Here is a 26,859-nt window from a genome sequence, read left to right as displayed (position 1 = left end):
ACAGGGCTGCTGGCAGATGGTGTTAGACCCTGGCAATCCTTGGGCACAGGAATAGTGAACAGGAACAGTCAACATCTGGTTTGCCTTGGACATGGGCTGGGAGAAGGAAGTTAATGGTATTGAAGCAAAGTCCCTTCCTAGGCTTCAGTTTTCAGCAAACTGACTTGGACAAAGGCTGCTGGGAGCTGCTCAGGCTGAACAACAGGAATCCTGGGCATACAACAAAAGCATAAATATGAGATTTTGCTGCAAACCAGGCCCTGGGAGGAGGTGTCTTGAAATTATCATCTATTTTCACCCTTAAGAGAATGTTTTGACATGCTGTGGAGATGTAGAAACAAGGAGGCTTTTTTGTCTCCAGGAGACCATTGTCTGCAGCAACATGGGAGGTGCTGTGGCAATGTAGTACCAGATTTTACATTTTGAAAAGTCCCTCTAAAAGCTGGCATGATGCCTAAACTAAACTAAACACTTCAGGCATGTATCTTCCTGCTGCAATGTTAGACAGTAATCTGGAACAAAGCTATTGATGTGAAGGACTTTGGAGGAGACAATCCAGGTTTAGAAATCCCAAAAAATTTTTTGTTTGGTTTTGTTTGTTTGTTTGTTTGGGGTTTTTTGTTTGTTTTTTGTTGTTGTTTGGGTTTTTTGGTTTTGTTTTTTTGTTGTTGTTAGCAATGTGCTAAATTCCGAACCCAGGCTGCCATTTGAGGAACAGTTTAAAGGACTTAATGGAAAATCCTATCTGTGTCTCAGCATGGAGACTATATAGTATTTATCACTCTGGTACTGATCTTTTGTAGCACAACATGATTGAAATTTAAGGCTGTGAAACCCATTGCCTTCAAATGTGCTGGTGCTTCTGAGAATTTTGGAGAGATTTCCAAAAGAATTTCAGTTTCCCAGTGATCACTGACACCAAATCCCAGCTCCTATCACCATTGCTTTTGGACAAGAAGGGCATAATTAAGAGCCTGTCTTGAAAAAAATCTCAGCCTCATCTAAACCACATCTTGTCGCAGACATCTTTTATGAAAAATCCTTTCTTTAGGATTTTTCCTCCTGAGAAGCTGAAAAGCATCAGGAACAAAATGTAAACATTGATTATCTGCTGCTGTGGAATGCAACAAGTAGATCTTTGATTGACCCATGTTAGATGTTTCTAATTAATGGCCAATCACAGCCCAGCTGGCTCAGACAGAGAGTCTGAGACAGAGCCTTTGTTATGATTTCTTTCCTATTCTATTCTTAGCTAGCCTTCTGAGGAAATCCTTTCTTCTATTCTTTTAGTACAGTTTTAATGTAATATATATCATAAAATAATAAATCAAGCCTTCTGAAACAGAGTCACATCTTCGTCTCTTCCCCCATCCTAAGACCCCTGTGAACACCATCACAACATCTGACAGCCAAATGCTGAGCTTCAGACACAGCATGTGGTGTGTGACAGGCACAGAAGAGCAGGGACACACAAATGTGCATCCCAGGTGCTGTGGGGTTCCCTCCCTCTGCCAAAGGTGCCACTGGCAGTGCCAGCCTTGGCATTACTCTGATACAAACTTCTCCTCAGCTAAAGAGCTGTGAGGGCAGATGGTGGGTGGGGGATGCAGCTCTGTTGACCTTAAGGCGAGTGCCATGTGTGAGGCCCAGGCAGCAGGATGGCCCCATGACATATTTCTTACAGCTTAGACGCGCCAGATCGGATCCTGCTGACACGTAAAGCCCTTTTCCACAGCTCTGGCAGTGCTGAGAGCTGGGACAGCCTAATCTCTTCCTAAAGGCCTCCTGTGCTGTAACCAAAACCTTGGGGTTTTGCACGGAGAGGTGAACGTGCTGATGCAGAGTCTGTGGTGCTCCTTGGCACCATCCCTTTGTGTCTGCCTCCCTGGTGTCCGGGACATCTCTGGCTTCCAGCAGCCGGGGTGGTCTCTCTCCAAGCACTGTGTGGGTGACAAGTGGCAGCTCTCTATGTCCCTACTCCCTTGTCAGCTTCAGAGACATAAATCTGGAAGGTGCAAAAGGCACTTGAAGGGTTTGTGGTCAGGAACCTGGTGCTGCTGCCAGGCACTCACAAACTTCACCCTCTTCTCAGCCGAGGATCCACACAGGAAAAAGAAATTGGCAGTCCCCTGGCTGCAGAAATACTGCAGTTTTGTTGTACCTTCTCACATGTGGGAGACTCAAATGAGACAGAGCAACCTGTGGGAAGCAGGATCCTACAGAGGGATTTGTGCAAGGACTGGCTGGGCAGTGTGTGACAGCAGTGTGACGTGTCCTTGTAATACTGACAGTGACCTGGGTAATAGACATCTTTAATTCACTTTAAAACACTGCTGTAGCACAAGCCCAGGGCAGAAAGAATTTAGTCAAAATCAGGATCAGGCGTGTGAGATTTTGAGAAAAGCTACCTTGCAAATAACTTCCTAATTATTTCTGTATTCATTTACTAATTACACAGCTCAGGTTTTTTCAGCCCATGAGTCCAAACCCACCTGAGGAAGGGAGGCTCTGCAAAATGCCCTTAGAGAAAACCCAGTTTGGTACCTGCCCACCAAGGAAAAAGGTGGTCCCTGGGCAAGGGGCATGTTTTCCTATCAATATAGCAATCAAATTTAGCTTCTGCCACTGTAGTCAACGTGGCATTAAAAGAAGGAGCTTAAGTTATTAAACTGAGCTGCTTTAATCGTCCCGTTCGGGGAAATCCATTGCTACAGGAGACCTGAGGATTAGTGTATTTTTACCACAAAGCCAATACATCTATTCTGATCAGTTAGCACTTGCTCATTCGTGCATATGAAACTTCATTCTCCAGGTTTGCCCTCTCTAGTATGGGTCCAAATGGAGTTTTATTTGGAGATTGACCCCGTTACCTTGAATCTCATCATTCTGGTATCTAGCTATGTCATTTTGCTTCTGGTTTTCCTGATCTCCTGCGTGCTCTATGACTGCAGAGGGAAGGATCCCAGCAAGGAATATGCTCCTGAGGTCCCTGCAGACAGCCAGCCCCCGATCCGGCTGGTGGTGATGCAGCAGGGCTCCCCTGGCACTCGCTGGGCAAAGGGGCTCGTCTCTGCCTACGAGAACCCTGCTGATCTGCCTGGGAAAAGGACTACAGTGGTGTGAGGGACCCTGCCTGGAGCTCCAGTCCCTGCCTCTCTGCTATGTTTACTCCCCGTGTGCAGAAGGATCGCGCAATCCCCAGGTACGTTCAGATTTATTTGATGTGGTGCCATTGCTCCGGGGATCATTTGGTGTTGAGCTGTGCTCTGCATCGATATGAGCTCACAGGTCTGCCTGCCAGCCATAAAGAGACTAATTTCCATTTTTGCTGCTGCCTTGCAGCCCACTGGCAGCCAGCAGCAGTGACGCTGTTATCCTCTCAGGCTCTGATGAGGGGCCTTGGTTTAATCTTGAGTTGAGCCCAGTGCAGTTATTTTGGCAGGGACACAGTGTTGTTCAGAGCATCCCACCCCAATGGGCTGAGCTCTGCTGCCCCACAGCCTCGGCACATCTTCCTCAGTCGTGCAAATGACCTTGGAAGGCTGTTCCCACCTCCCCAGGGAGAGCAGAAACACCGAGGATTTTCAAAGGATAGAGATAGTGCCTTTCCTGTGGAAGCCAGCTGCTGCTCCCATCAGAATTCAATACTTTCCATATTGGCTGTGAGCTCTCCTGAGGGCAGTACCAAGCCTGTCTTGGCACTTAGTTTCTGTAGGTAGAACACAAGCTCTGCTCTTAGGGAGCAGAGCACCCCTTGCCCTGCACAGATCCCCTGGCAGGATACAGTGTGCTTCCTGGAAAAGCTGGGTACAATGCCTCCTGCCCAAGGGGAAGTGGGAACTGAGGTGAATTCACCAGTAATGTGAAGCGTGTGTCACCACTGTCCACTGGAACAGGAATTTCTGACCCCACATTTCTGATTTTTGTGTCCATCTCCACGTGTCTGACCCTGCTTCCTGCCCTGAGCCTTTCTGCAGCTATATCAGATTCCTGCTGGGCCACATCAAGGCTGTTATTGTATCTCCAGCAAATTTAATGCTATCTGCATCAGGTCCTGCTATTCCCATCATTTCAGAGCTATAAGCTAAAGGCTCTTTTGGTTAACAAATTTCTTCTGCATCTTGCTGGTTTTCTCCCTCTCAGTGCTCTATGGGATGTTTAACACAAGGTTATTGTGTCCCTCTAAATAGTGCTCAAGTTCCTATATGTGATATTATTTAAGTGGTGGATTTTAGTTGGGTATTAAGAGAAAATTAGCACTGGACTCAGACTGTTGCAGGTGCCTGTCCCAGAGGCTATTTTACATCATGTTAATGTGAAGTTACCACAGAGTCCTACAGAAAGCTTTAGTAAACGTAGTGAGATTTATTACCTGTGTCAGGTGTCATGGATGACTCACTGGATGCAGTGGTCCCAATGTCTTCAGGACAGGCATTTTAAATACTTCCAGAAATAAACTGTAGTGAATTTGAACCACAATTGAACAAAGTTGTTGGCTGGATTGCATGGTTCGTACTCCAGCTGGGTAGGAACAGTCTGCCTGTGCTACATCCCCAGACATGCTGGTTTCTGAATCAGCCACAGAGCATCCTGGCTCTGGCAAGGAAATCTCAAGAGTACCTTTTATTTAACTGGATTTTTAGAAAAGGAGCCAGAATGGTTAGTGGTTTTTCTTTTGGTTTCTATATTCTTGTGTGTGAACCCAGGCTTTGTTTTCAAGCTGTCCTTTGCACCCTGGGAGTCATGGATATGCCTGGTTTGGGAAGGAAGCCTGAATTGGAAGGAAGGTTTCTGATGGGTGGGTTTAAACTGGAGTAAAACCCTTGATGATGAAACTGCTAAATCAGTTCTTCCATGTATCATGCTGAAATAACTATGTTGAATGTCTTCTTTTGGTTATTTAGCACTGAAAAGGTGCAATTTGTTGCAGCTGCTTTGGCAAAATGTGGCAGTGACTGAGCTGCTCATATGCCATGGCTGCTGTCACCCATGCAGGGTGGGTTATCTCTCCCTGGGCTCTCCCATCTGCCTTCCCTTCAGCCTGTAAGTTCTTTAAAGCTTTTTGTGTGTCCATGTATCATTTAACATTCTAGGAGCCTTCTTGGTGATAAGGGATCCCTGGCATTCGAGAACAATTATTTGTTAATAAGACCTTGGGGGATGGACTAAAAAGAGCTCAAAAATATCACAAAGAACAAGGCACAGCTCGTGTGACACCAAATACCACAGTGCCACCAAAGAAGCTGTGGTTCTTTGCTGCAGGTCATGCAAATAATGTAATGACACCATGTCACCATTTCATTGCCACTGTGTTTGTTTCTGTAGGTAAAACAGACTTGCAAGGCTGTGTTAATAAATACTTTCAGATAGCTGAAATTCTCTAGATACGGAGTTTTCTGTGCTTTAACCACAGATCCCTGGCTCCTTGAAGCTTGATGGCAAAGCTGCTGATTTTGGCAGGGTAATTTTTCTGGCTTAAGCTTTAGGAAGTTGTGCCTGGGGAGGCTGCAGGCACAGGAGCAGTTTCCATTGTTCTCTCATGAGGACATTTATCAGTTGTGATAGCTGGTGGACTCTGATCCAAAACGTGGAGGTAAAAGCAGCAAATGATACTTTCCTTCTGATAACAGAAAGGTAAACATAGGGCAAATCCCTTTCTGGAAAATGAAAAACTAAAGTGCATCAGGACTTTGTCTTCCCAACAGGAATAAAATGGCTTTCTTATATACTAAACGAATATAGGAGTAATTTGTCTTACTAGGGCAATATTGGAATATTGTTTTTTACTAGATCAGGATTACAGTATTATTAGTAGGAGAGAGTCCTTGAGTATGTAATGAGAATTCCGAGTAATCAAGTCCCTGTGAGGGAAATTACTGCTTTGGGGAGGTCTCTGCTATCATGCTTTACTTAATGACTGTGTCAAGATTGCATGCAAATGGGCTTTTATGAGGCCAAGCTTGTCAGAAATCAGCCTTGAAGCTGTGTTCCTTGGAGTGCTTGCAGTCCTCTGCCATGCCATTGGCATCATTGTGAGAAAACAGGGATGAGTACTCCCACAGCAGGGCTGCTGTTTGCATCAGTTGTGTGTAAAATGTGAATCCCTTGCTGGAATTCACACAGTACAAAACATCCTGAACCAGGCTTTGTTGCTTTCTATCCCAAACTGAGCCTTGCAGAGGAGCTCTGCAGAGACTGAGCTATCCCTTTGGGATACCTGCAGCATCTTCCCAGCCCTGTCCCATATGGGGAAGCACCAGGATGTGGCTGTGAGGATCCATAGAATCAGGGAAAGAGCCCCTGAATCTGCCTCTTCCATCCCTGCTCAGTTGAGGATGGGTTTGTGCCTTGCTTAATCCTGCCCGTGCCTATGGAGATGTGCTTTGCCCAGAGGATTAGACAGGATTTTAAGGCCAGGGTATCCAGCACAGAAATCCTGTCCTGCAGCAGGTGCCCTTTGTAAATGAGTGAGATGTGGGTAAAATTGTATTAACATTTATTCATCAGCAATATGAGTGACAACGATTTAGGAAATGTGCTCTATTCCCAGTTCTGCCCTTGAATTATGGGGCATCCCTGGGCAGCTCTTGTCCCCTCTGTGCTTTGCTCCAGTGTCTCTGGTTAGTTTTCTCTGCTCTTCTGCCCTCTGCACTGAGATTTCTTTCTTCTTAGTCATTTATGCTGTTCGTAAGGGGGTTATCACTACAAAACTGGCACACAGGGGCTGCACTTGAATTTCAGCCCACGGACCAGGAGAACAAAATAAAACATTCTCCCACAACAATGCAGGTGGATCAGAGAAGTTGCTGAACAAGCCACATGAAATCTGGGCAAACCCTGGGCACAGCCTTACAACACCTGCTTTGGGTGAGCTGTGGTCACCTTGGCACTCTGATTTCTGTAGCGCTGTGATTCGAAGTGAACTCAGGGGTGCTGGGAGGATTTATTGCTGTTCTGCAGGAAGCAGGAATTCAGTCTGCACTGGCTCGCTTACAGTTGGCTTAGTGTGCTTTTAGAGTCACAAATTACTGCTTCTGTAAAGCCTTTATTAAAGGGTTTTACAGAAACAACAGGAAAAAAGATTTCCAGAGTTCTCCAATATTAATTCAAGTCAAACATGTCATTAAATTCACTGAAAATTCATCTTTCATGTGAGGCTGTTCCACTGTAAACATACTGTCTAAGCCTTTAGATTTCTTTTTAAAATCCCTAATAAGCCACTACATATGAGTAGAGGATTAGTGCAGACAGACTAACCCATATTTGCCAGGGAGAATTCCTTCCCATGCAGTGATTGTTTTGAATTTGAAAATGGGGTTAATCTTGTCTCATTTTTTTTATCAGCACATTTTTTTCATCCTCTGATAGTGCTGAGTGTAGAAGCACAGTGACATGTCCAAGTCAAACCCCTTGGCTGTAAGAACTTAAGAATAATTTTTACTGCCTAGAACTGCATCACCTTGAGTCATCACTCATTCAGTTGTGTGATGTTGGTGCTTTGGTGGGAATGCCAGGAGGTAAGAATTGGTATTGGGAGTTTAATTGGAAATACTGTTCTTCCAACCATGAGCCAGTGCTGCTTTGGGGAGCCCATTTGTCATCTTTTAGAGGTTTCAAACCCCACAGCCCCAAGTCTCTTGAGCTCCCTGTGTACCTTTGCTATGGCAAAGCACTGCCCTGGTGTCCTGGCCCTGCCCCAGCCTAAATAACTTTGTGGCTCTCTCAAGTGCTTGACTCCCTGTGCAGGATCTGTTCTGCCAGGTGGGCTCTGGGGGTTGAACTGAATCCACATGTCCTGCTGGGGTCCCTGAGGGGCTCCTGCATGAACTGACAGCTGGAGCCTCAGCAAGGATGGGCACGTGAGCTGCATGGGAGGCATGTACATGTGCTGGAGTCTGCTGGTGGCTGCTGCCCCCAAGGAAAGCAGGTGGACTCCCGGGGCAGCTCTCAGGGCTCTGAGGTGAAGGTCTGGCTCTTCATGCTAGAGCTAAATTAATTGTTTATAAATAAATTGCTCTGACATCCACAGCAAAAAGTTATCTGAATTAACTAGAGAAAATCATAGCAGAATGATAAAAACCAGAAAAATCTGAACAGATGCCTCCTCAAGCTTCTGTTCTGCTCCTGCTTTAGTTTCCTTACTTCTTCCTCCTCACATATGCTGGTTTCCTTGGAGACACTGCTCCTTGGTTTCCCTGTCTAACACTGACACTGTTTGACATTCATGTTTCAAAGAGGCATTTCCACCCCTATGTGACAAATCAGGGGCAGTTTTTGGAGGCAGATCCTTGTCACAAGGCATCTGCATTCAGATTTGATGGTTCAGCCCTGGCTGGGGATGGGTCAGTCTCATCTCAGATCTGCAGCAGATGCTCTGTGTGGGCAATGAAGCTGTGCCCTAGTTTCTCCATCTGTTAATGTCAGTAATAATTGTTACACAAGTGGGGTGTAGGGTTGACTTAATTAATATTTATGAAGGAACATGAGATCCTTTCACGGGTGGTGCTATGGAGAAATTTTAAATTATGAATGATTATATATTTGTGTCTCTTCCTGAATACCTAGAAGACTTGGACATATTGTTTAAACACTCTAATTTTGCACTCCTTCAGTATTTGAAGCTGATTGGGCCCATGGTATAGCTCTTTATTACTCTAAAAATACACTGAATTTAACTGCTATTGACTTCTTCATGAGCAAGGAGTATAGGCTTAGCATCCACCTTTATTTGTAATAATTATATTGCCTAAGTAATCAATATCCTTTTATCACTTCATTATGTAATATTCTTCACATTCTATTTTTATCTCTGCCACTTCTTTAATGTAAAATAAATATACAAATTCAGGTCAATTATAGGGCTAAACTTTCAAGAAAGAGTAGGGCAGGCAGGGATTGGGCATATCCACCTTTGCCTTCTTCAAATGAAAACCCTCTGAATTTCTGAGAGATTATGGGGAGGACAATACTTGATGGAGGCATATTAATAGTGCTTATTACAGGTGATTTCTTTCCCATTCTCTGCATTCCTCCTGTTTCAGGAGCATTTTAAGCACAGATTTGATGTTATACACTTGTTTCCTCAAAAAGAGGAAACCCACCCTTTTTCCTTCCAAAAGAAGAGCAGACAGCAGCAGCCTGGGCTTTCTGAAGGACGAACACTCCACCTGTCCTGAGCCTGAAGGACATGTCCCTTAGTGAGTCAGAATCTTCCCAAATTTCAGCTGTGCCCCGTGGGGAGCAGTGCAGGGCTGTGGTTTGCTCTCTGCAGGGTTCACAGCAATGCTTCCTTTAAATCATTTATCATCAGCCACCAGCAGCTCTGCAATTTCCAGCCCTCCAGGCAAAGCAGGCAGGTCACCAGGGCAGGGGAGGTGTTATGAGCCCAGGGACACTGGAGGGAAAGAAAAGCTTTTTTACTGAGATGGGAATGGTATTTTTATCACTTTTCAGGGCTTTAGTTTTAGACCAGGGTTACACTGGAACCAGGGTGATTTAATAATGGGTGGGTGTTTTTATTACTAGCAAAAACTCTGATGCTGACATGATTACACCAGCAAAAAGTAATTGGACAATAAGCCTTATTTTCCTTGCTGAAGCAATGTGTACTAACTTGGCAGATAATCTCATTAATTAATTGAAGCTCTGTTTACAGTTGATGGAGAGAGACAGCTTGTTAGGGGCACGCCATCCAGTCTTTTCTAGTGCAGACAAGGCTCTGTAAAGCTGCATTTTTATTTATATACACATGCTGAATTGAAAATCGGGGCATCGCTTGTAAAGCCAAGTGTTCTATCCCTGGAGAAATGAATAGAAGGCAAATCTTTGGCATCAGGAGGCTCTCTGTTTGTTTTGGGAAGGAAAACTGGCAAGGATCCCAATGCTAACTCTGAACATCTGAGGAAAAGGCTGCTGGAAAGAATTATGTCATGACGCAGACAGGGGAAAGCCAGGAAATTTGAAGCCAGGATAGAGACTCCTACCTTAACTCATTCTGGCATGGAAAAAATCATTGTGAAGTATTAACCCCACAGCTTTGGGATGTGTATTTACAAAAGGTGCTGGTGTTTGAGTTCCCTGGGAGGAGGGAGGTTTTCAGCAATTCTTGGTGGTAGAGGTTAGAGAACTGCTGGGACAGGTGGGTGTTAAGCCATGACTGAAGGAGGAGATAGGGATCATCATTGTCACATCCATGTGTTTTTGTAGCTGCCTTGGCAGGGGGTTTTGGCCTGGGAGGCTGCTGCTCCCCCATTATTGCCTCTGGAGAGCTGAAGGGACAAAGGACCCTTTTTGTTTCCCCTCCAGCTAACTCTGTAGGCCATGAGATGCCGAGGCTTCTCTCCTCTTGTGAATTTGTGCTCTCAGTATTACAAAAGTCCATTTGTTTGTTAAACTGCCATTAGGAGAGTGTAAGATATTATCATGGGCTGGTTCATGGGAAACTGTTTTGCACATGGATTTGCTGCTCTTCCCCTTTTGCAAGCAGAAAACGCTTTGCTTTCTTCAGCTGCTGAAGGTGAACCTGTGCTTTTATTTTGTTGCCTGTTTGCCCTTCATGTACAGTGAAAGAGAGGATGCCCCAACCTGGGATAGAGCTCCCAGAGGAGAGGGCAGTCATGTTTGAGGCAAGAAGGCAAAGAAAGGTCCCACCACCAGCTGGGAGGTGGGTGAATGGTGCTGTTAAAACTTCCTCCAAGGTGGCCAAAGCCTGGCCCACAGGGCAGAGCTTCAAAGCACAGTCATGCTGTAGAGCTGCCTTTTCCTGTTCTGTTTAGCAGCTGCTAGGGAGGAGATGACCATGTTTTTTCTGTGCCCTCTCTGCTGGGAAGCATTCAGGGTAATCTGGAGTCACAGATGTTACAGAGGCTGGATAATTTCCATTTTTTTTGAGCAGAAGAAGCCAAGGCGTACTTATTGGATGAAATGGATGAAGGCAAAAGGCTCAAGCCCAGGCTGTGCTGTCATCATATCAGGGTGAAGCACCTCTCTTTGTTTCTAGACACAGCAAAATCTTCCCCTTACCTGGACTGGAGCAGGGCCAGCCTTTTGCTATGAGTTCTTTCAAGGCAGGTGTGCAGCAGCACTCACCTGCCTGCAATGAGCAGGGTACCCTTAGATCTCCAGGTATTTCCTATCCTGTGCAGATGGCTGGAAGTGGAAGCTGGGTCTCAGCAGCTCTCTGCCCATCCTCAGAGGCCAGTTCCCCCAGGATGAGCACCAGGACCTGGCTGGATGGCAGGAATGCCTGTCCTGAGCAAGGCCAGGTGGGATGTGTGCCACCAGTGTGTGACAGTGCTGTGAGCATGGGCAGCTCCTGTCACTGCATCCTGTCAGTGCAGAGCTCAAGAGCATCCTCTTGGGTCAGAAGCATTTTACCACTCTTGTTTGACTGAAGTGCCAGCCAGTCAGATTAGCTCTGCTCCTACAGGGCACAGCTTTTCTGTCTTAGCAGATAAACCTCTGCTGGCCAGATCACAGCGTCTCAAACCCCCAGCACAACCTGCCAGAAGGCACCGAGGGCTCAGAGCAGCCCTGAGTTCAAAGGGGCACTTTGGGCTAAGAACTCCCAGTGAGCCTGATCATGACTTCAACCTGGGAGATGGGGACAGCAAGTGCCCCAGATGACCAGAGCAGGGCAAGGCTGCAGAGAGATAATTGGGTTTGTAGGTGCAGCCCTGGCTGCTGGCACAGCACAGGCTGCTCCTGTGTGTGGTGCAGTCAGAAAACACTTTAATGTTTGGATTTCAAGAAATGAACCATCATAATGCATGTCTCCTAATAAAAGATGATAAAAAATGCAATACTGTAGCAACCCTATTGGCTTCTGTGGTTGCTAGGCTCATATTAATGTATAATGCATGCACACAGCTCCACATGCTGAGACCTGTCTTTGTGCAGATAATTACAGGTTCTTGCATAAAGAACCTGTAATTGCTGCAGGTGCTTCTATTTTAGTCCTGTACTACAGTGTCTTAAATTCAATACTGAAGTCACCTCAGCTCAATTCTCATTCTTCACCTCATCTTGGGTCACCCCTTTTCTCCAGAAGCTCCAGAGACAGGGCAGGTTATCTGACATTGACATGCAGCTGCTGTCCTAAGCATCAAGTTTCCAAAAAGCACATTCTGGAATGCAGCTGCAGCACATGACGTGCACTTGGTGTCTCCCCACAAACCAGTGGTCTTTTCATGCTCCAGTTTTTGGATTTGCAGGGGCCAGATTCTGTTGCTCAGGAGTGGGATGTGACCCTGGACAGGTCTGAAGCCCATGTGCTGTGCTCTGTTCTCCCTGTCCCAGCTGCAGGCAGGAGCTTCCTCAAGGCAATTCAACAGGATTTCAGTGGAAATACCTGAGGGTGACACGAGTGCAACTGCAATGCAGGAGAGGGGTCCAAATCTGCACAGGTACAACCATGATTTCTATTTGGCTGTCACACTAGATGTGCTGCCCCAGCTTTCTGCCATTTCACCCTGCTTTCAGATCCAGCTCCTCTCTTACTGTTGGTTTTCACACTCATTTTGTCACACTTTGTACAATGTGACCAGTAATTGGTGAAGCTAATTAACTGTTAAAAGACAGTGTCTTGGTTTTCAGATCCAACCCATGGATCTGAGCAAAGCTTTCCTGAGGGACAAAGGCAGCTACAGGTCTGACCACCCCAAACTCGTTCATTAGAGCTGCACCTGGGAGATTCAGCTCCTCCCTTTGTTTTCCCTTTGAGGGCCTCAAGCAATGTTTTTTGCTTAGCTGGACATCCGGATGCCTTCTAGTGGACAGTTGGCATTTTTCAAGTGAAGATGGGATGAATAAAATCAAATATTTGTTTCAATTTGAACAAAAGTAATTTGTCTAATCAGACTGTCTTCCTCTGGCATCTATCCAAGGAAATACAAACCACAAAGCAACAAACAACAGCTCTGGATTTTACACTGGAGTGCCTCCCTAAGAGACTGAGTGTCCTGTTCAGTACAGAGTTTACTGGGTTCCCAGGGCTCGCTTTCTTTATTTGAGGTTTGGTGCAACAGCAAAAAACTGCTCCTTCGTTTCTTTTGAAGACTGTAGAACATTCTTTGAGTAACTCTGAATCTTCAGAACTGGGGTTCTATGAATGTGTCCCCACAAAACCTGCTGTGCAGAGGGGATGTGTAACACCACTGCTGAACCAGCAGCTCTGGCTGCTCTGTGCCCAGCCAGGACCAGCTGCTGGTAGCCAGACCCCTGTTTTTGTCAGCCCAAGACCCCATTTCAGACAGACCAGTGTACAAGCTATAAATCATCAGGTCTTTTCTTAACCTTCCTTTTGTATAATGGCAGTCCTACTTTCCTTTGACAGTGCAGTAATTTAGAATTTGATGGTGGTTTAATGAAAATCTTGCTGTTCTTCTCCCTGGAATTTGAGAGTTGACATTACAAAGAAGTCCTTCCTTGACCTTTCCCTGTTGGCCACTCCTGGAAATTAAAGTGTCTTCATTTTAATGAGCTCAGAGTATTGGGGAGTTGCAAGAAAAGAAAAATCAACTTCAAAAATACCTAACCTCCTCTTGTGAATATGTCAGGACATGTTTTTAGATGCAGAGCTCTTACCTGAACAGGCTTGTTCTCTCCTCATTCTGTGGCTTCTCCAGCTGAGCTGTTTCCTGGCTCCAGCCTGTGCTTGATGATGCAAGGCCATGTTGACTTTGCATGAGGTTTGATGCAATGTATAGAGCAGATTTGTAAATCTCCCCAGCCTTTGCTCCCCTCTCTGTCACTTCTGCAGTCCAGTCCAGCTGGCAAACCAGGGCTGACCTGCCTCTGTGTTTGTGTGTCTATAAATTCATATAAGACTGTATATAAAGATAAGAATATATCATGATATAATATGCAATACAAAAACATCTTTGCACAGCTTCAGGAGCTGTGTCCAACCTGGCAGGGCCATCCTAGAAGTGAAGTGGAAGAAAATGAACTAAATAGAAATGACTGAGAATGGAATGAGTTCAGGAAATGGTGGGTTTGGGGCTCTCCTCTACTTGACCCTGTGGGTCCCCTTCTTGGCCATGTTGGTCTGAACTGAGCCCAGGGCAGGTTTGAAATTTGGGAGATGTGGGGACAGAGCCCAGCAGCTGCAGCACTCACCCTGGATAGGACAGGACTTCTGCCTTAGAGCCAGAGATGCTGCTCTGGGAGTGGTTTGGGACTATGTACCCACAGGAGTTTGTAAATGAAAATAAAATATTTGTCAGCAGTTGATGAAACTCAGCTGTAATTTTTTTTTTTTTTTTACCAAAAAGCTTCAAAACTGTCCAGGCATCTTGTTGCCTTTCAGGGTACTGAAAAATTTCTTTATGTTATCCTTTTTGTTGGGTGAGATGATTTCTTCCAGAATCAGTGTTATGGGGTCAATCAGATTTCAAGCCCAAGCTCATGGCTATGGAATTGCTCCTCTTTTACCTACCTGAGTGCCTGATTAAAAATTCAGTTTGCTTTCACAGCCTAAGGAGAGGGTTGGGTACCTCCAGAGGAAATTCACCTCTCAGGTGTATTTTGTTTCCCCTGAGGTAAGAAGACATTTCATTTGGGTTCACTGAAAAAACCAAAGGTTTGGTCTCTACTGTGCATTTTCGGTTTCTGGTCCTGTAGGTGGTGTAAGCACAGCTGTGGAAGATCCTCTGCAGCTCCATGCCTTAAAACAAGTTTGCTGTGTGAAAAATTAGAATTTGTATAGGTTTGAAAGCTGTATAAATAATAGTGGTTTTTTAGTACTATACCAGGGCTATCTTACATACATATTTATTTAGTAGTAGGACCAAAAGCTTGGAAGAGAACTGTGTTTGCAAAGGGCTGTGATGGCAAAGGTTTCCTTCCCATGTCCATGTGCAGCACAAAATGGAAGCAAATATATAATGGAAAGTATGTGGGAAAGGTAATTTATTCTATCAATGTCAAATACCCACACAAACCAGTCTGGCTTGATATTTATATTTGCAGGGTTTATTAGCATAAAATAAAAAAATAAACCATAGTGGACATAAAATAAACCCCACCGGCATATGGGAAGAGTGTCACCAAAGCTGTTCTTGCTGCTGCTTCAGTGCATTTATCCAACACTGGATATATGTGTTTTTATCACTCCCAGACCAGCACTGAACAGTTTGGCTTTGAGGTGAGTCAAGGAGGAAATGACAGGGATTGTTGGTTGAGAAATCAGGGTAAAATCTGGATCAGCCATATGTAAACATGGACATGGTTATGTGAAGGATGAATGTGCAAATACAAAATACCCTCAGGCCTTAAATCATGAGAGTCTTGCAGTGATGCTGCCCCAGGCCAGCATTGCTCTGCAGGGCAGGACCTGCCATCAGCCAAGGGCTTCTTTGATTGAGGATGGCTTTTTTCTTCACTGGTTTTAGCCCATTTTTTAATAAAAAAAAAGAGATGAGCTTCACTGCCTCACCTGCAGGACAGCAGAAGACAGGGCTCACTCCTTCAATGCTGCCTCAAGTCCCAGTGTAAGGAAAGTGACTGCAATTTCCTTGATCCCATAAGAAAAAGTTTGCTATAGCTGATGGTTTCTCCCTGTGGCCTCTCGAGGGAGCTGGGAGGTGTTTTTTCAAGAGGAATGGTTAGTGGATACCAGCTTTGCCACTATAAATGAGGAGAGCAGCTGTAGTTTTTGCAGTCAGGTAAATACTGAGCCTGAGCACGGTCATGCCCGAGTAGGGACCTGGTGCTGTGCTCACCTGGCTGTGGCACAGTACAAATTAGACATGCCCCATCTCCCCAGGGATTTTACAGCTATGGAGCTGAGGCACATTAATCATCCTGCCATCAAAACAAACCTTCCTCCTGCGCTGAGGACAAAGCTGCTGCTCAGAGCTGGACTCAGAGCTGCAACAACAGGGGCTGTGTGAGGTCAGGGTGGAGGTGAGCTGGCACAGCTCCCTGGGCAGGCATGCAGAGTGGCTGCCCACATTCCCACAGGCTTAGCTCAGGCTGTGGCCCCTGCTAGCATGTCCATTTTTGACAATAAATACGAGCAGCTTTGCCACCTCCTCTGTGCGACTGTCAGCAGAAGGATGGGCATTGTCCCACTCCCCTCCAAGCTGGGAACTGTGCAGAAATTCCCAGCTGGAACAGACACATCTTCATGATGCTGTTCTCCAGCCCTCCTCCAGCAAACCCTTGCTACAGTGGGTAAATTGTGACCAAAGCAGAGACTCTGAGCTGCTTGGCTTGGGTTTTCACACTTGAGGATAAAAAGCAGGATTTGGGATGTCAAGATGTGCAGCTAATCAGCTGGAATAAAGGTCCAGAGAGCAGCCCTGGCTGCACTGGAGTCAGAGCTCCCAAGAGAGGCTGAGGATCTGCCCTCCAAGCCAGTCAGAACAGCTGGGTCACTCCTGCCAGGCCATGTTCAGTCTTGAGGACAGGACTGCTTTTGGAGGCAGCCACATTCATCACCCACAGCAAAATTTAATGAACAGCCAATCTTTTTTGGCAGCTTTTTATTGCAGGGAGGGCAGAGGGTTTATGTGAACTGGATTTGTGAAGGCAGTTGTACAAATATTTGTTCTCTGCTCCTTAGCAGCAAAGGGATGAGTACAAACAACATACCCATTTAAGGTTCCACTCACTTGTTACAAAAGAATTGATCCAATTTTAGTTGTGTTATGGGCCTCCAGCTTGGTCTGCAGGTTGTGTAAGGTGTAGCTCAGCCCCATTCCATAGCCTGGAACAGAGGCAAAGTCATGACAGAGCAATGCTGCAAGGATGGAAATCTTCCTGCACAGGGAAGAGCTTTGGCCTGGGAAGTGGCTGTAAAAAGAGCACTTTTGGGATCTCCAGTCAGTGGAGACAATACCTTCTATACCTCAGGTAATCTCAAGCATCCATCTGCTCCCTGGAAGGCAGGATCAAGCCATGGTTGTTTACTCAGTGAGGCAGCTCCCTCCTGCAGGCACTGCAGCAGGTGATTTGTTCTTACTGTAGGGACAGAAAATTCTAAAGACAAAAAAAAATCAGAGGAAAATTTTAACATGTGGATTCAGTGCCCAGATTAGATATGGGCTGGTCTGTAAATGACTAAGGATCAGATCAGATTATCAGGACTTGTGTAAGACCTCTCCCCCCCAGGCTGGATTAAACCCTATGCCGCACATTGGAAAATGAAATACTGCATAGCTACTCCCAAAGTGAACATAGTCCATTCCCTTGTGTGATTCTTCCCACAGAAAAAATACTGTTTGATTATGGCATTAAATAGTGTGCAATATTAGACAGAGACAGGCTAAGACAGACTTGACTTGAATTTTGGTGCTCCCTAATATTAAGGTCTTTGATTTTGCAACTTCAGTGCTGCTCTTTTATAAGTGGAGAGATTTTGTGCTTAAAAGTGTTTAATTTTAAACCCCTCCTTATGCTGAAGAGAATAGGTCTCTGCTGTGACTATAGAAAAACTGTGAGAAAAAGAGCAGTTTGAACAAACTACCTTGGATTATTCCAAAACCATTTAGCCTTGATTCCCTTTAGTGATCTCATACTGGACTTTTATCATCACTGTAATTTGATATTACTATTTTCAAATTAAAGTGCAGGAACATTTCTGGCAGTTGTTTTTGGTAGGTTCCCATTAATGTCTCCTTAACTGGAGACAGAAAGAGTTAAGCACACATTTAATTATGGAGATGTCTGCATGACAGCATAAAATCTCAAATGAAAAAGAAACACTTTTAATATGAATAATCATCAGACTTAAAAATCTCAGTCATCTTTAAATAGCAATATATTGACGGCTAAAAGCAGCACTAATGTGTCACACACTATACAGCCTGGAGTTGAACAACCATTTATTTTAACCTTCCATGTTGCAGGAGCTGCCAGTGGGGGCACAGCTCATTGCTCAGTTTCTGTGGGATTAATGTCAACATCCAAAAGTTGAGCCTTTGCCCCCCTCAGAACTCAAGGAAAAAAGGAAAGATATTAACTCCTCTAGAGTATCTCCTCTCCTCTGCTAAGGGGCATTTTCCTCAAAGGAAGCATTCTCCTTTTGGTCTCTAAGGGCACTAAGGAGCTTTCAAATGGTTAATGTTAGTGCAAATGTACCCAGTACAGGTCTACTGCCAAAATCTGGGAATTTGCACTTCCACCGAAAAACTGAAAATTTATAAATTTTGGATAGAGACTTTTGTCATTTTGACTAAACCTCCACAGAGGTTTTTCCAGTGCCAGGTTGCTAATAGCTCTGGGGTTGTTTTCTAGAATTAAGTAAAATGCTATTACAAGACTCCTGTAAAGTTCCAAAGAATTGGAGGCAGTTCAGAAACCACAATTCCTATTTCTATCAGATGTGAGGCTGTTTGAAATGAGCCTTGGGCAGTTGGTAGGAGCAGGACAGGGCACAGATGCCACCATGCTGGTTTGTCTGGGACACAAGCAGCCCTGTGCCCTCCCTAGCCCCACTCTCACACCAGGGCTGTATCTTGCCCTGTAATTTATAAAGCTGATCCTGCTGAAACCATACAGAAAGGAGGAGAGTGCTGTGACCTCAGGCAGGAGGAACAGCCGGAGCACAGCGCAGGAATTCCTGGGCTTTGATCCCCTGCCAGCACCACGGCCCCAGCGCTGGGGAAGCTACTGAGGAAACAGAGATTGAAGGCATGGCCTTCCTCCAAGGCTCTGGGTTCTGTTCCCAAAAATGTGGCCTTGCAATTTAGCACCCACAAACAACAGATAAGAGGTTGTAACACCCAGTGCAGCAGAACAAGGTTAGGCCCTGGTGAGGATCCCCACTCCCCTCTGTGGGCAACCAGAAGCAGCTCAGAAGTGACAACCCCAGGGAAGGAACAGTTTCTGGAAAGACATGATCTGTGCCCACAAAAATCTCTATTTCAGCTCTTCATCAGGGGCACTGTCTGTTTATTTCTTCTTCTTCCATTCTTTCTGATTTTGTTCAACCAGCCTCTCCTTACAAATATTGCACTGAGCCTCAAGACCCAGGAATCTGGAGGACAGGAATTTACTGTCTGAGGGATTTTAAAACCAAGTTGAGGGACTCCTGTGCCCCCTCTGGATTGTTGTTTACCCAATCACTTTCCAAATGGCTTCTAAAAACTTCCCAAGTATTAGGGACTTTTTTTCCCTTTAGTTCTTCCAGCAATTATGTGAGGGATCAGAGTCTCATTTGTGTGAGTCCAATCCCTCAGTAATATCACTGGAATGCTGTAGACTTTCATCCACCACAGCAGAAAGAGAAGTCAGGTCAGAGTCTGTCTGAAAACTCATCCCTTCCATCGAAGATAACACAATTTATAACTCTTGACTCAAGGACAGACAGAACTAAGTGGATGGTGGATGTAAGGCCTCACAAAGCTTGCTAGCAGCAGTAACACTTGTTTTGCAACCACTGCTGGGAGCAGAGTAGATAAATTTGCACTGAAATCAAACTTCTTGATGTCTCTGTTTCTTGCAAGTCTTCTGACCTCTCAGCAACTTGGCCTGGCCATCAGCAACTAAATGATATATCCCAAGAGTTTCCTGCTGTTCAGAAGGGACGTGGTGAAACAGAACCCTCTTTACTCTTTGTAACACACCATAACCAAGAAACAGAACATTTTGACTTTTGTCCTTAAATAACAGTCTGCAGAAACACTGCAGAAACAGTCTCTAAACTTATCAGGGGAATTGCAAGTTAGACAATCACTCAGATCCTCTCGTCCCTGCCAGGCACTCTGCTCCCTCTTCCCAAGGCTAACAAGCATAATTCAGACTGGGAGATATAGTAGGGACAGTGTGTCTGATGTTTGCTAGGCTATATTAAAGAATATGTTCATTTTGCTTCTGAATGATATTTCTAAACATTTGCAAGCAATAGAGAAAAATGGATTCATATTTTATTAAGTCTGTTTACAAAACCTAGAAGACCTGAGACAACACTATGTGTTGGAGTACAGATGTTTTCTCCCTCTCCAAATGCATTTAGGAAACCTAAAATAAATAACACTGAGAGGCTGTCAGCCAGCTGGCAGGAAGGGCAGGGTGAGTTCACAGGCCCTGTGAAGCCCCTGCCAGCAAGGCTGAGCTCCTGTGCAGATGATGCTTCATGACCTGCACAGGGCAGTCAGGCACCCCTTCAGTTTCACTTACACTCACCTTGATCTTTCTCTCCTACATTTGGGGTTTTTTTTAAATATTGAGAGAACTAAGTATCATTTTAAACTGAGAGACTATCCAACCAGAGTAAAATTTCAACCATTTAACAACTGACAAGAAATCAATGTTTTCTTTTGCTAAATATGTTTAAAATCTCTAAGCAGTCCAAATGGGATGTAGGAATCATTTCCTCTCAGATGACAAATGACAGGCTAAATTCCACCCACTCTGTTCACTCTGGCCTGACCTAGGGCTGATAGGAAACAATGAGCGTCTTTCCGTTAACTTAAATGGATTTTGTGTCAGCCCCATTAGGTAACAGCTTATTTCCCTTCATTAATTGTGAAGTCAAAGATGAGGAATTAAGAGTGATTGGCACATTAAGAGTGGATGGCAAACATTCACAGAGCAAAATCCCAGTGATGGGGAGAAGAAAGGAGGAGAAAAGATTTTGTGTATGGATGTTATAAACATCAGTTAAAGATGCTCCACTCTGGACCAGGATTCAAACACAGAACTTTATTTTGGCTTTGGTACAAGGGTGAACATTTTTCATTTACTTCTGTAAAGGGAAGAATTTGAGGATATATTAAAATATTGGGTCCAAAGAGAAATAATTTAGTTCTGCACGGGTAACACATGCTAAAAAAATCTTCAAAAGCCTCCACTTCTGGGTGCTAAAGTCCTACATCTGAGAGAGGGCAAAAATGGTCTTTTTTTCCCCCAAGGATGGGGTACAGCTGGGGCTTTTCTTTGCAGGCCGCAATAATGAGACAACTGGAGGATGGGGTGAGAGACCTCATCTCTTAGGATCTAATGACACAGAGAGGATATACTGTTACAATACAGCTGAGTAATTCTTTATTCTCTCTTGTAGACTTCCTAAAGGCAGGCTACAGCACAGATCCTCATGACTCTTATCCCTTTGGTTTAAGAAACTGTGATTTTTCAGGTGTTCTCCAGTCTGAAGCTGAAGGCAATGGCAGCTGCTTAGCTCCTGAGTCAGGTTGTCCTGATTTGGCCTTTCATATAAAATTCTCTTTATGAGTGAATTTTACCTTTAATAACTCGCTCTTTGCCTGTCAGCCAAAATTCCATACTGATTTCTGCTATAGAAACTGATAGATGTTCCAAGGGCTGTGGGCCACCATCTTTTTTATGGTACAATTATTAAAAGCCAAACCCTTCTCACATTTTTTATTTCTAAAAAAGCCTTGAAATCTGGCACCTTTATGACTAAAGCCTCCCAAAGGAAGCACTACAGAATCAATATCTGAAAGCAGGATGCTTCTGCATTTTTTGAAGTAAAAGTTCTCTGCAGTCATTAACAGACTTGATTCATCTGATGACTCAGAATTTGTGCAGCTGGTCCAAGGCCATTTCAGAGACTGAAAAGTGCTGCTTTTCTCTCCTTCTCTAAAAAAGTGATCTTTTCTCAGTTACATGAAGAAGCACCTCCTGCCCTCGTGTCAACTTCATTTAAGGAGAAGGTTATATTCAGAACATGCAACAGTAAAGAATTTGATTAAAAAGATGAATTCATATAAAATTTGACCTTCATCGGTTTTCCCAATAAGCATTTGGAAATCTTTGAAATGTCCTTTTGTTTACTGGAAATGCAATACATTGTAGGATTATTGCAATACACAGGCCAAATAGAAGAACAGACTGTGAAGATAGAACAAATAGAACAGACTGCAAAATAATGTTTCTCCATTATTTAACTGTAATTAAATTTCATTAGTTACATAGATAATCATATTATAATTTCATGTTTGTCTCATGTTTTCAGGAGTTTCATGCTTATTGATTTGAAGTTCCTGAATCAGATACATTCTCTTTACATTTTGGTTCAAGTTTTTTAAACAATCAGAGCTTACATTTTCTGTGATGCATTTAGGTTTTATTTTCATTATAAAATTCCAGTCTCACACCAGATTTTAAATGTTAATAATTCAGCCATTGCTTTTGAAGGGGTTCTATGGCTCCATTCACTGATGATTTAAATAGTCAATTTTCAATCATCACTCTCTTTTGAGAGTTTATAGCTGTGCTATTCCCTTCCCATTAAATGCTGTCACAGTAAAGATTCCTATCGACTGGAAGTACTTCGATTTTATTCCCCATGGTAACTGTTTATTATCCTCACAAAATCTTGTGGGTTTGTGGAACATGAAAAATACACTTCCCTCAGAAATAGTGACAAAACCTTCAGCAGAATTTGACATTTCATTATCCAAACTAATGTAATCTAATACAAGGCCCATCCCTCTAAAGTCCCTTGTTTCACTTGCAAGTCTTTCTACAATGTGAGTAACAATGCTGTAATCCCATTTCAGGTTTAGTGCTGGCAGCAAGAGCTGGGACATCAGGTAAATGTTTACATTTCATCATTTCCTGCTGTAAGTGGCTGTCTATGTCAAGGATCAAGCCTTTCTTCGATACTTGTGTCACCCTGGAAAAGTTGTCCAGGCCAGAACTAATTCCATTAGTGCTTGGAAAGCTATTTATAAGCCTGCCTTCAGTGGGATGACCTTATTAATTAGATTGGGGGAAGGCTGAGGGAGGGAGAGACGCTCATTTCACAAGACCATTGACATGCATTTCCAGAAGCGATGCCTCTCCTTCACACTATGCTCAAAAAGACTGTCAAATAAAGCAGAAATCTGGGTCAGTTTGCAGCAAGGAAAAAAAAGCTCTATCCATGCTGTCTGCAGGACACAAAGCATAAACTTTTCACAGGGTAGTTCTGCTGCCATATGTCCTTGAACATGCTAACAAAGTCCAAACCCTGTATTCTCTAAATCCAAAAACAGGAAAGAGCTTTACCACTAAAGCTTCTGAATCAAACCTTTCTGAAACCATCACCTTCCTCCATTATCATGCACACCCCTAAGACAAGAAGGTTAAATCCTCATATTCTGTTTGTTATGAAGTCAAAAGAAAGCAGAAGGGTACTTTTCTCCCCCTTATTTACCCCACATGCTTGATTTACTCTCCAGTTTAAACTGGGAGTGGAGAAGAGTTTCACCTGCCAAACCCATTTCCTGTGCCTCACTAAGGCTGTGCTGCTCTGCTCCCTCCCCACTGCATTTAATTGGCTCCCTGAGCCATGGTGTCCTGCTCTCTGCCTCTGAAGCCAGCCCATCACCACTGCCAGCTCCAAAAAGTGAGTAGCTGGGAGCATTATCCATGTCTTGTCACTAATACATCCATTTTGGCAACTGAGGAACTGCTGCTCTGTTATCTGTTTAACAAATCAGGGGACTGGTTATTGTGCAGGCTTGTAATAAGAACTCATCTGTGCAAAACAGCCAAAAGAAACTCAGCTTTTGTGCAGGATGTTTACTTTTATCAATATAACCTCCTGACAGAATCTCATTCACCTTTGGCATGCCAGTGGCAATTACATTTTTCATCTTGGGTGGGGAAAAGGAAGCTTTCAGAGCCTGCCTATTCATTTGATGGATTTGTACAACCCAGGACAATTTTGCAATGCAGGGAAAACTACAGACCCTGTTTGTGTGTCCCTCTTTGCATAATCCTATACAGATATTCAATGTCTCTTTCAGAATTCAGTATGTCTTTATGTGACAGTTTTATGCTCATCAAACTCCTCCACCTCTAGACAAGTAGACAGTGCTTGTGAAGGGCGGGCAGGAGACTGTACATGGGTACAATTTGACCTAAAAATAACAAGGGCAAACCACACAGCTCATGTACTCCTGAGTGTCAAGAATTGTAATTAGTAACAGATTTGCTATGCAAACACCTATGTGGTACCAAATGGGTGCCTGCTGGGTATCAGACTGGGATTGCCTGGTTCATTTTGGAAACCCATTTTACAAATACCTTACAGAACTAAAGTCTCTTTGTCCCATGAAAACATAATAGGTTAAATGTCTTATTAATCAACCCTTAGCCTGTTCATGTTCAGTATGTTGCTCCTTCCAAGCACACTACATGACTGGGCCCCACAACAGGGATGCATTCAGTAAGAAAAGTTCTTTCATCCTTCTTGTAACCCTGAGTCATTTATTAAAATGCATTTCTGGCTGAGTGCACAATGACATATTTCTAGTCTTAAGAATGTTTTTAATCAAAACTACTTAAGGTATTTGAAGGTTCTGGTTTTTCTTACTTTTAAATATGAGTAACCAAACTAACATGTTTTTGCTTCCTTAATCTTGTATGGTGAATGCCAATTTTTAGGACTTAGACTTGGTCCATAATTAGAGCTTTATTTTATTGCCATGTTTTTAAGGCACTCTGATTCATTCTATCATCAAAAACAATTACAGAGATGAGTTCAACAAGAGTCACTGGTACTAAAAATATGTTATTGGTCGGGACTGCTCTAACAATACCTGTGCTGCGTAATTTAGTGCTCTCCTTAATAAACACTGACTTCCAGTAAAAAATCTTCCAGTTTCATCACCACTGTCATGATGGTTGGGGCATTCTTACCCTGGTTCCACTCAGTCAAGCTTCATGATATGAATGTTCTTATTTTCATTCAAAGTAAACAAGTCTGAACAGTATTTTTTTTTACTGTATCTTGAATTTGTATATCTTTGATGCTCCAGCAACAGGAAGTTACACTGGTTTGAGATCTGTGTCTACAGAACAAAGGTGGAAAAACAGGCTTTGAAAAGTGTAAGGAGAAGAACTCTGACACATTTGTGAGTAGAGTCTAGATCAAATATCCAAGGCAGCAGGGAAGGAAATGAAAATGACAGTGGCTTGGGAGAAGGCAGAAGAAAGAGTCAAAGAGGAGCAGAAGGAATGAGAGGAGATGGAGACAAGATGCAACACCCCTATGTGTACCTTTGAAGGTGTCAGTGCACTTATTTTACAGGAGTCAGCCCAGTTTTTTTGCCAGAACCACAAAGCAGCCAGCCTTCCAGTCATGGCGTACACATCACATGTTCCAGAACATTTCTACAACCTGAAAGTGCAAATTACTGGGGAGTTACAGAGGAATGCAAGGATGGGTGTGTGGTACTGAGCAGAAAGGCAGCTGCATCACCACAAGCCCTACCTCAATATAAAGCCAGGATACTGGGATAGTGCTGGCACTTCAGCTGTTGAAATGCAGTTGTGTGCAGGTCTGGGCTCTTCAGCAGCATCCTCAAACTTTGCTCCTTTTGGATTAACAGATAACATAGGCAATATGAAACTTTATTACCAGTGACACTGCAAAATCAGATGACAGATTATACCAATATATTAACAGTGATACCTCACTGAAATTAATGGGAGTATTTATCAGGGAACTAGCTTGGCTCTGCATTTCAGGAGCTCTCCTTTCCAGCATCAAGCTCTGCCCTCCTTTTTCAGAAAAGCTGAGCAGCTGTCTGTGGAAGTCTTCTGGCCCAGCCTCACCTGTCCTAGCACAACCAAGCCCCTGTTGGAGAACAAAATCTGCAATTTGTATCAGAAGAGCTTATTCTTTACTGGAACTAAAGAAACTGAGGGGCAAGTCTTGCCATGGCAGTTTACAAACTGTTACCACCTAATCCTTTGCTCACTGCTGGCACCAGGGAACAGCTGGTAAATGGGGACAGCCATGAACAGTCAGATTGAGCCTGACATGCAGCCAAGCCATGACGCTCACACTTCCCTGTGCTGGAGGTGGTTACCTGGCAGAGGTGACACGTTTAGCTTGGGAGATGACTTATAAACCATGGCACAGCTGCCAGCAGATCCTGTCTGCATCAGTCCTACCATGAAAGATGTTGACACTGAGTATGGTTTATTTGTCTAAACTCGTGCATTGCCTTGGTGTGCATCTACTAATCATTTTTGTTGAGGGCTGGAACTGTTCAAAATCCCACTGGAAACAAGATATTAGATTAGAAAAATAGCATAAATAGAATTCTAGTAATAATAATATTAATAATCTCCTAATTCATGCCCTATTTGTACTGTACAAGGCAACGCCACGTTCACCTTACAGAAATAAGCTTGACATGGTCCCTTCACTTAGGGAAATAACCTTTGCTTGGCAAAGTTAGGTTTGAGTAGGTAAGATTAGGGCATAGAGACGGGAACCCCGCCAGCCAGTTTCTCTCTGCCAAGCAGTCTGGCCACTGTAACCTCGATTTGGAGCGGAGTTAATGATGCCGTGTGCAGGTTAATGTGACAGCAAAGCCACGGCATTTTTCTGTGCTCTCCTGTGCCACGCTGGGATGGACCCCACGGGCGGGGGGCTGAAGTCACCCGGCTCAGTCCGTGCCGAATCCGTCGCAAAAAGGCTCCCATAGCTCCCAGACAGGGAAGAGGAAGCGTGTTGCCACCGCCAAGCCCTCCTCTCTGCTGAACGAGCTGAGACAATGGCGATTAAACCGCTGTCCCCAGCAGCCCCCCGGTGCTGCTCCATCCCTTGCGGGGCCGCGGGACGAGCTGCAGCCGGGCCCTGGGCACCGCCAGCCCCGACCCTGCCGCGGCCGCTGCCGCCCACTGCTGGCCCGAGCCCCGGCCCGGCCGGGCCACCCTCGGGAGCCAGGCCGCGGCTCCCGCTCCCAGCCGGGCACTCCCCCCAGACCCATTCCCCGCTCCCACCCCGGCGCTCCCCCGGCCCCGTTCCCCGGTGCCCCGGTCCCACCTCGCAGCGGCGATGCCGCGGGTGCCGCGCCCGGCCGGCTCCTCCCGCGCTCGGCGGCGGGGCCGGGCCGCGGTGGGCGGGCCGGGGCGGGGGCTGCGCGGAGCCAGGGCCGGTTAAAGCGG

The 26,859-nt window shown here is 44.7% G+C and overlaps 2 protein-coding genes and 1 long non-coding RNA gene across 4 annotated transcripts in view; 2 read left to right on the top strand and 1 right to left on the bottom strand.

Moving 5' to 3' along the window:
• The first annotated feature begins 2,823 nt into the window (after positions 1-2,823).
• On the top strand, positions 2,824-3,123 carry SMIM36 (small integral membrane protein 36). Its single transcript, XM_054645401.2, has one exon. The coding sequence runs from the start codon at positions 2,839-2,841 to the stop codon at positions 3,121-3,123; it is 285 nt and encodes a 94-aa protein (XP_054501376.1). The 5' UTR covers positions 2,824-2,838.
• Positions 3,124-3,146: 23 nt separating this feature from the next.
• MMD (monocyte to macrophage differentiation associated) overlaps positions 3,147-26,859 on the top strand; it is a 41,479-nt gene continuing 17,766 nt past the window's right edge. The window contains exon 1 of the mRNA XM_077188416.1: positions 3,147-3,202. Coding sequence (XP_077044531.1) covers positions 3,162-3,202 — 41 coding nt within the window. The 5' untranslated portion in view covers positions 3,147-3,161. The remainder of the gene's footprint in view (positions 3,203-26,859) is intronic.
• Positions 14,950-26,814, bottom strand: LOC143695517 (uncharacterized). Of its 2 annotated transcripts, none has more exons than XR_013184782.1 (2): positions 26,738-26,814; positions 14,950-25,537 (listed from the first exon to the last, which is right to left on the bottom strand). It is a non-coding gene; the product is annotated as an uncharacterized LOC143695517 (long non-coding RNA). The 2 variants fall into 2 exon arrangements; XR_013184783.1 differs by having other exon boundaries at positions 14,950-25,274.

This window comes from Agelaius phoeniceus, chromosome 19, assembly GCF_051311805.1.
Source record: "Agelaius phoeniceus isolate bAgePho1 chromosome 19, bAgePho1.hap1, whole genome shotgun sequence".
NCBI lineage: Eukaryota > Metazoa > Chordata > Aves > Passeriformes > Icteridae > Agelaius > Agelaius phoeniceus.
The sequence above is the reverse complement of the archived record's forward strand: the minus strand, read 5'-3'. Positions and strand labels throughout refer to the sequence as shown.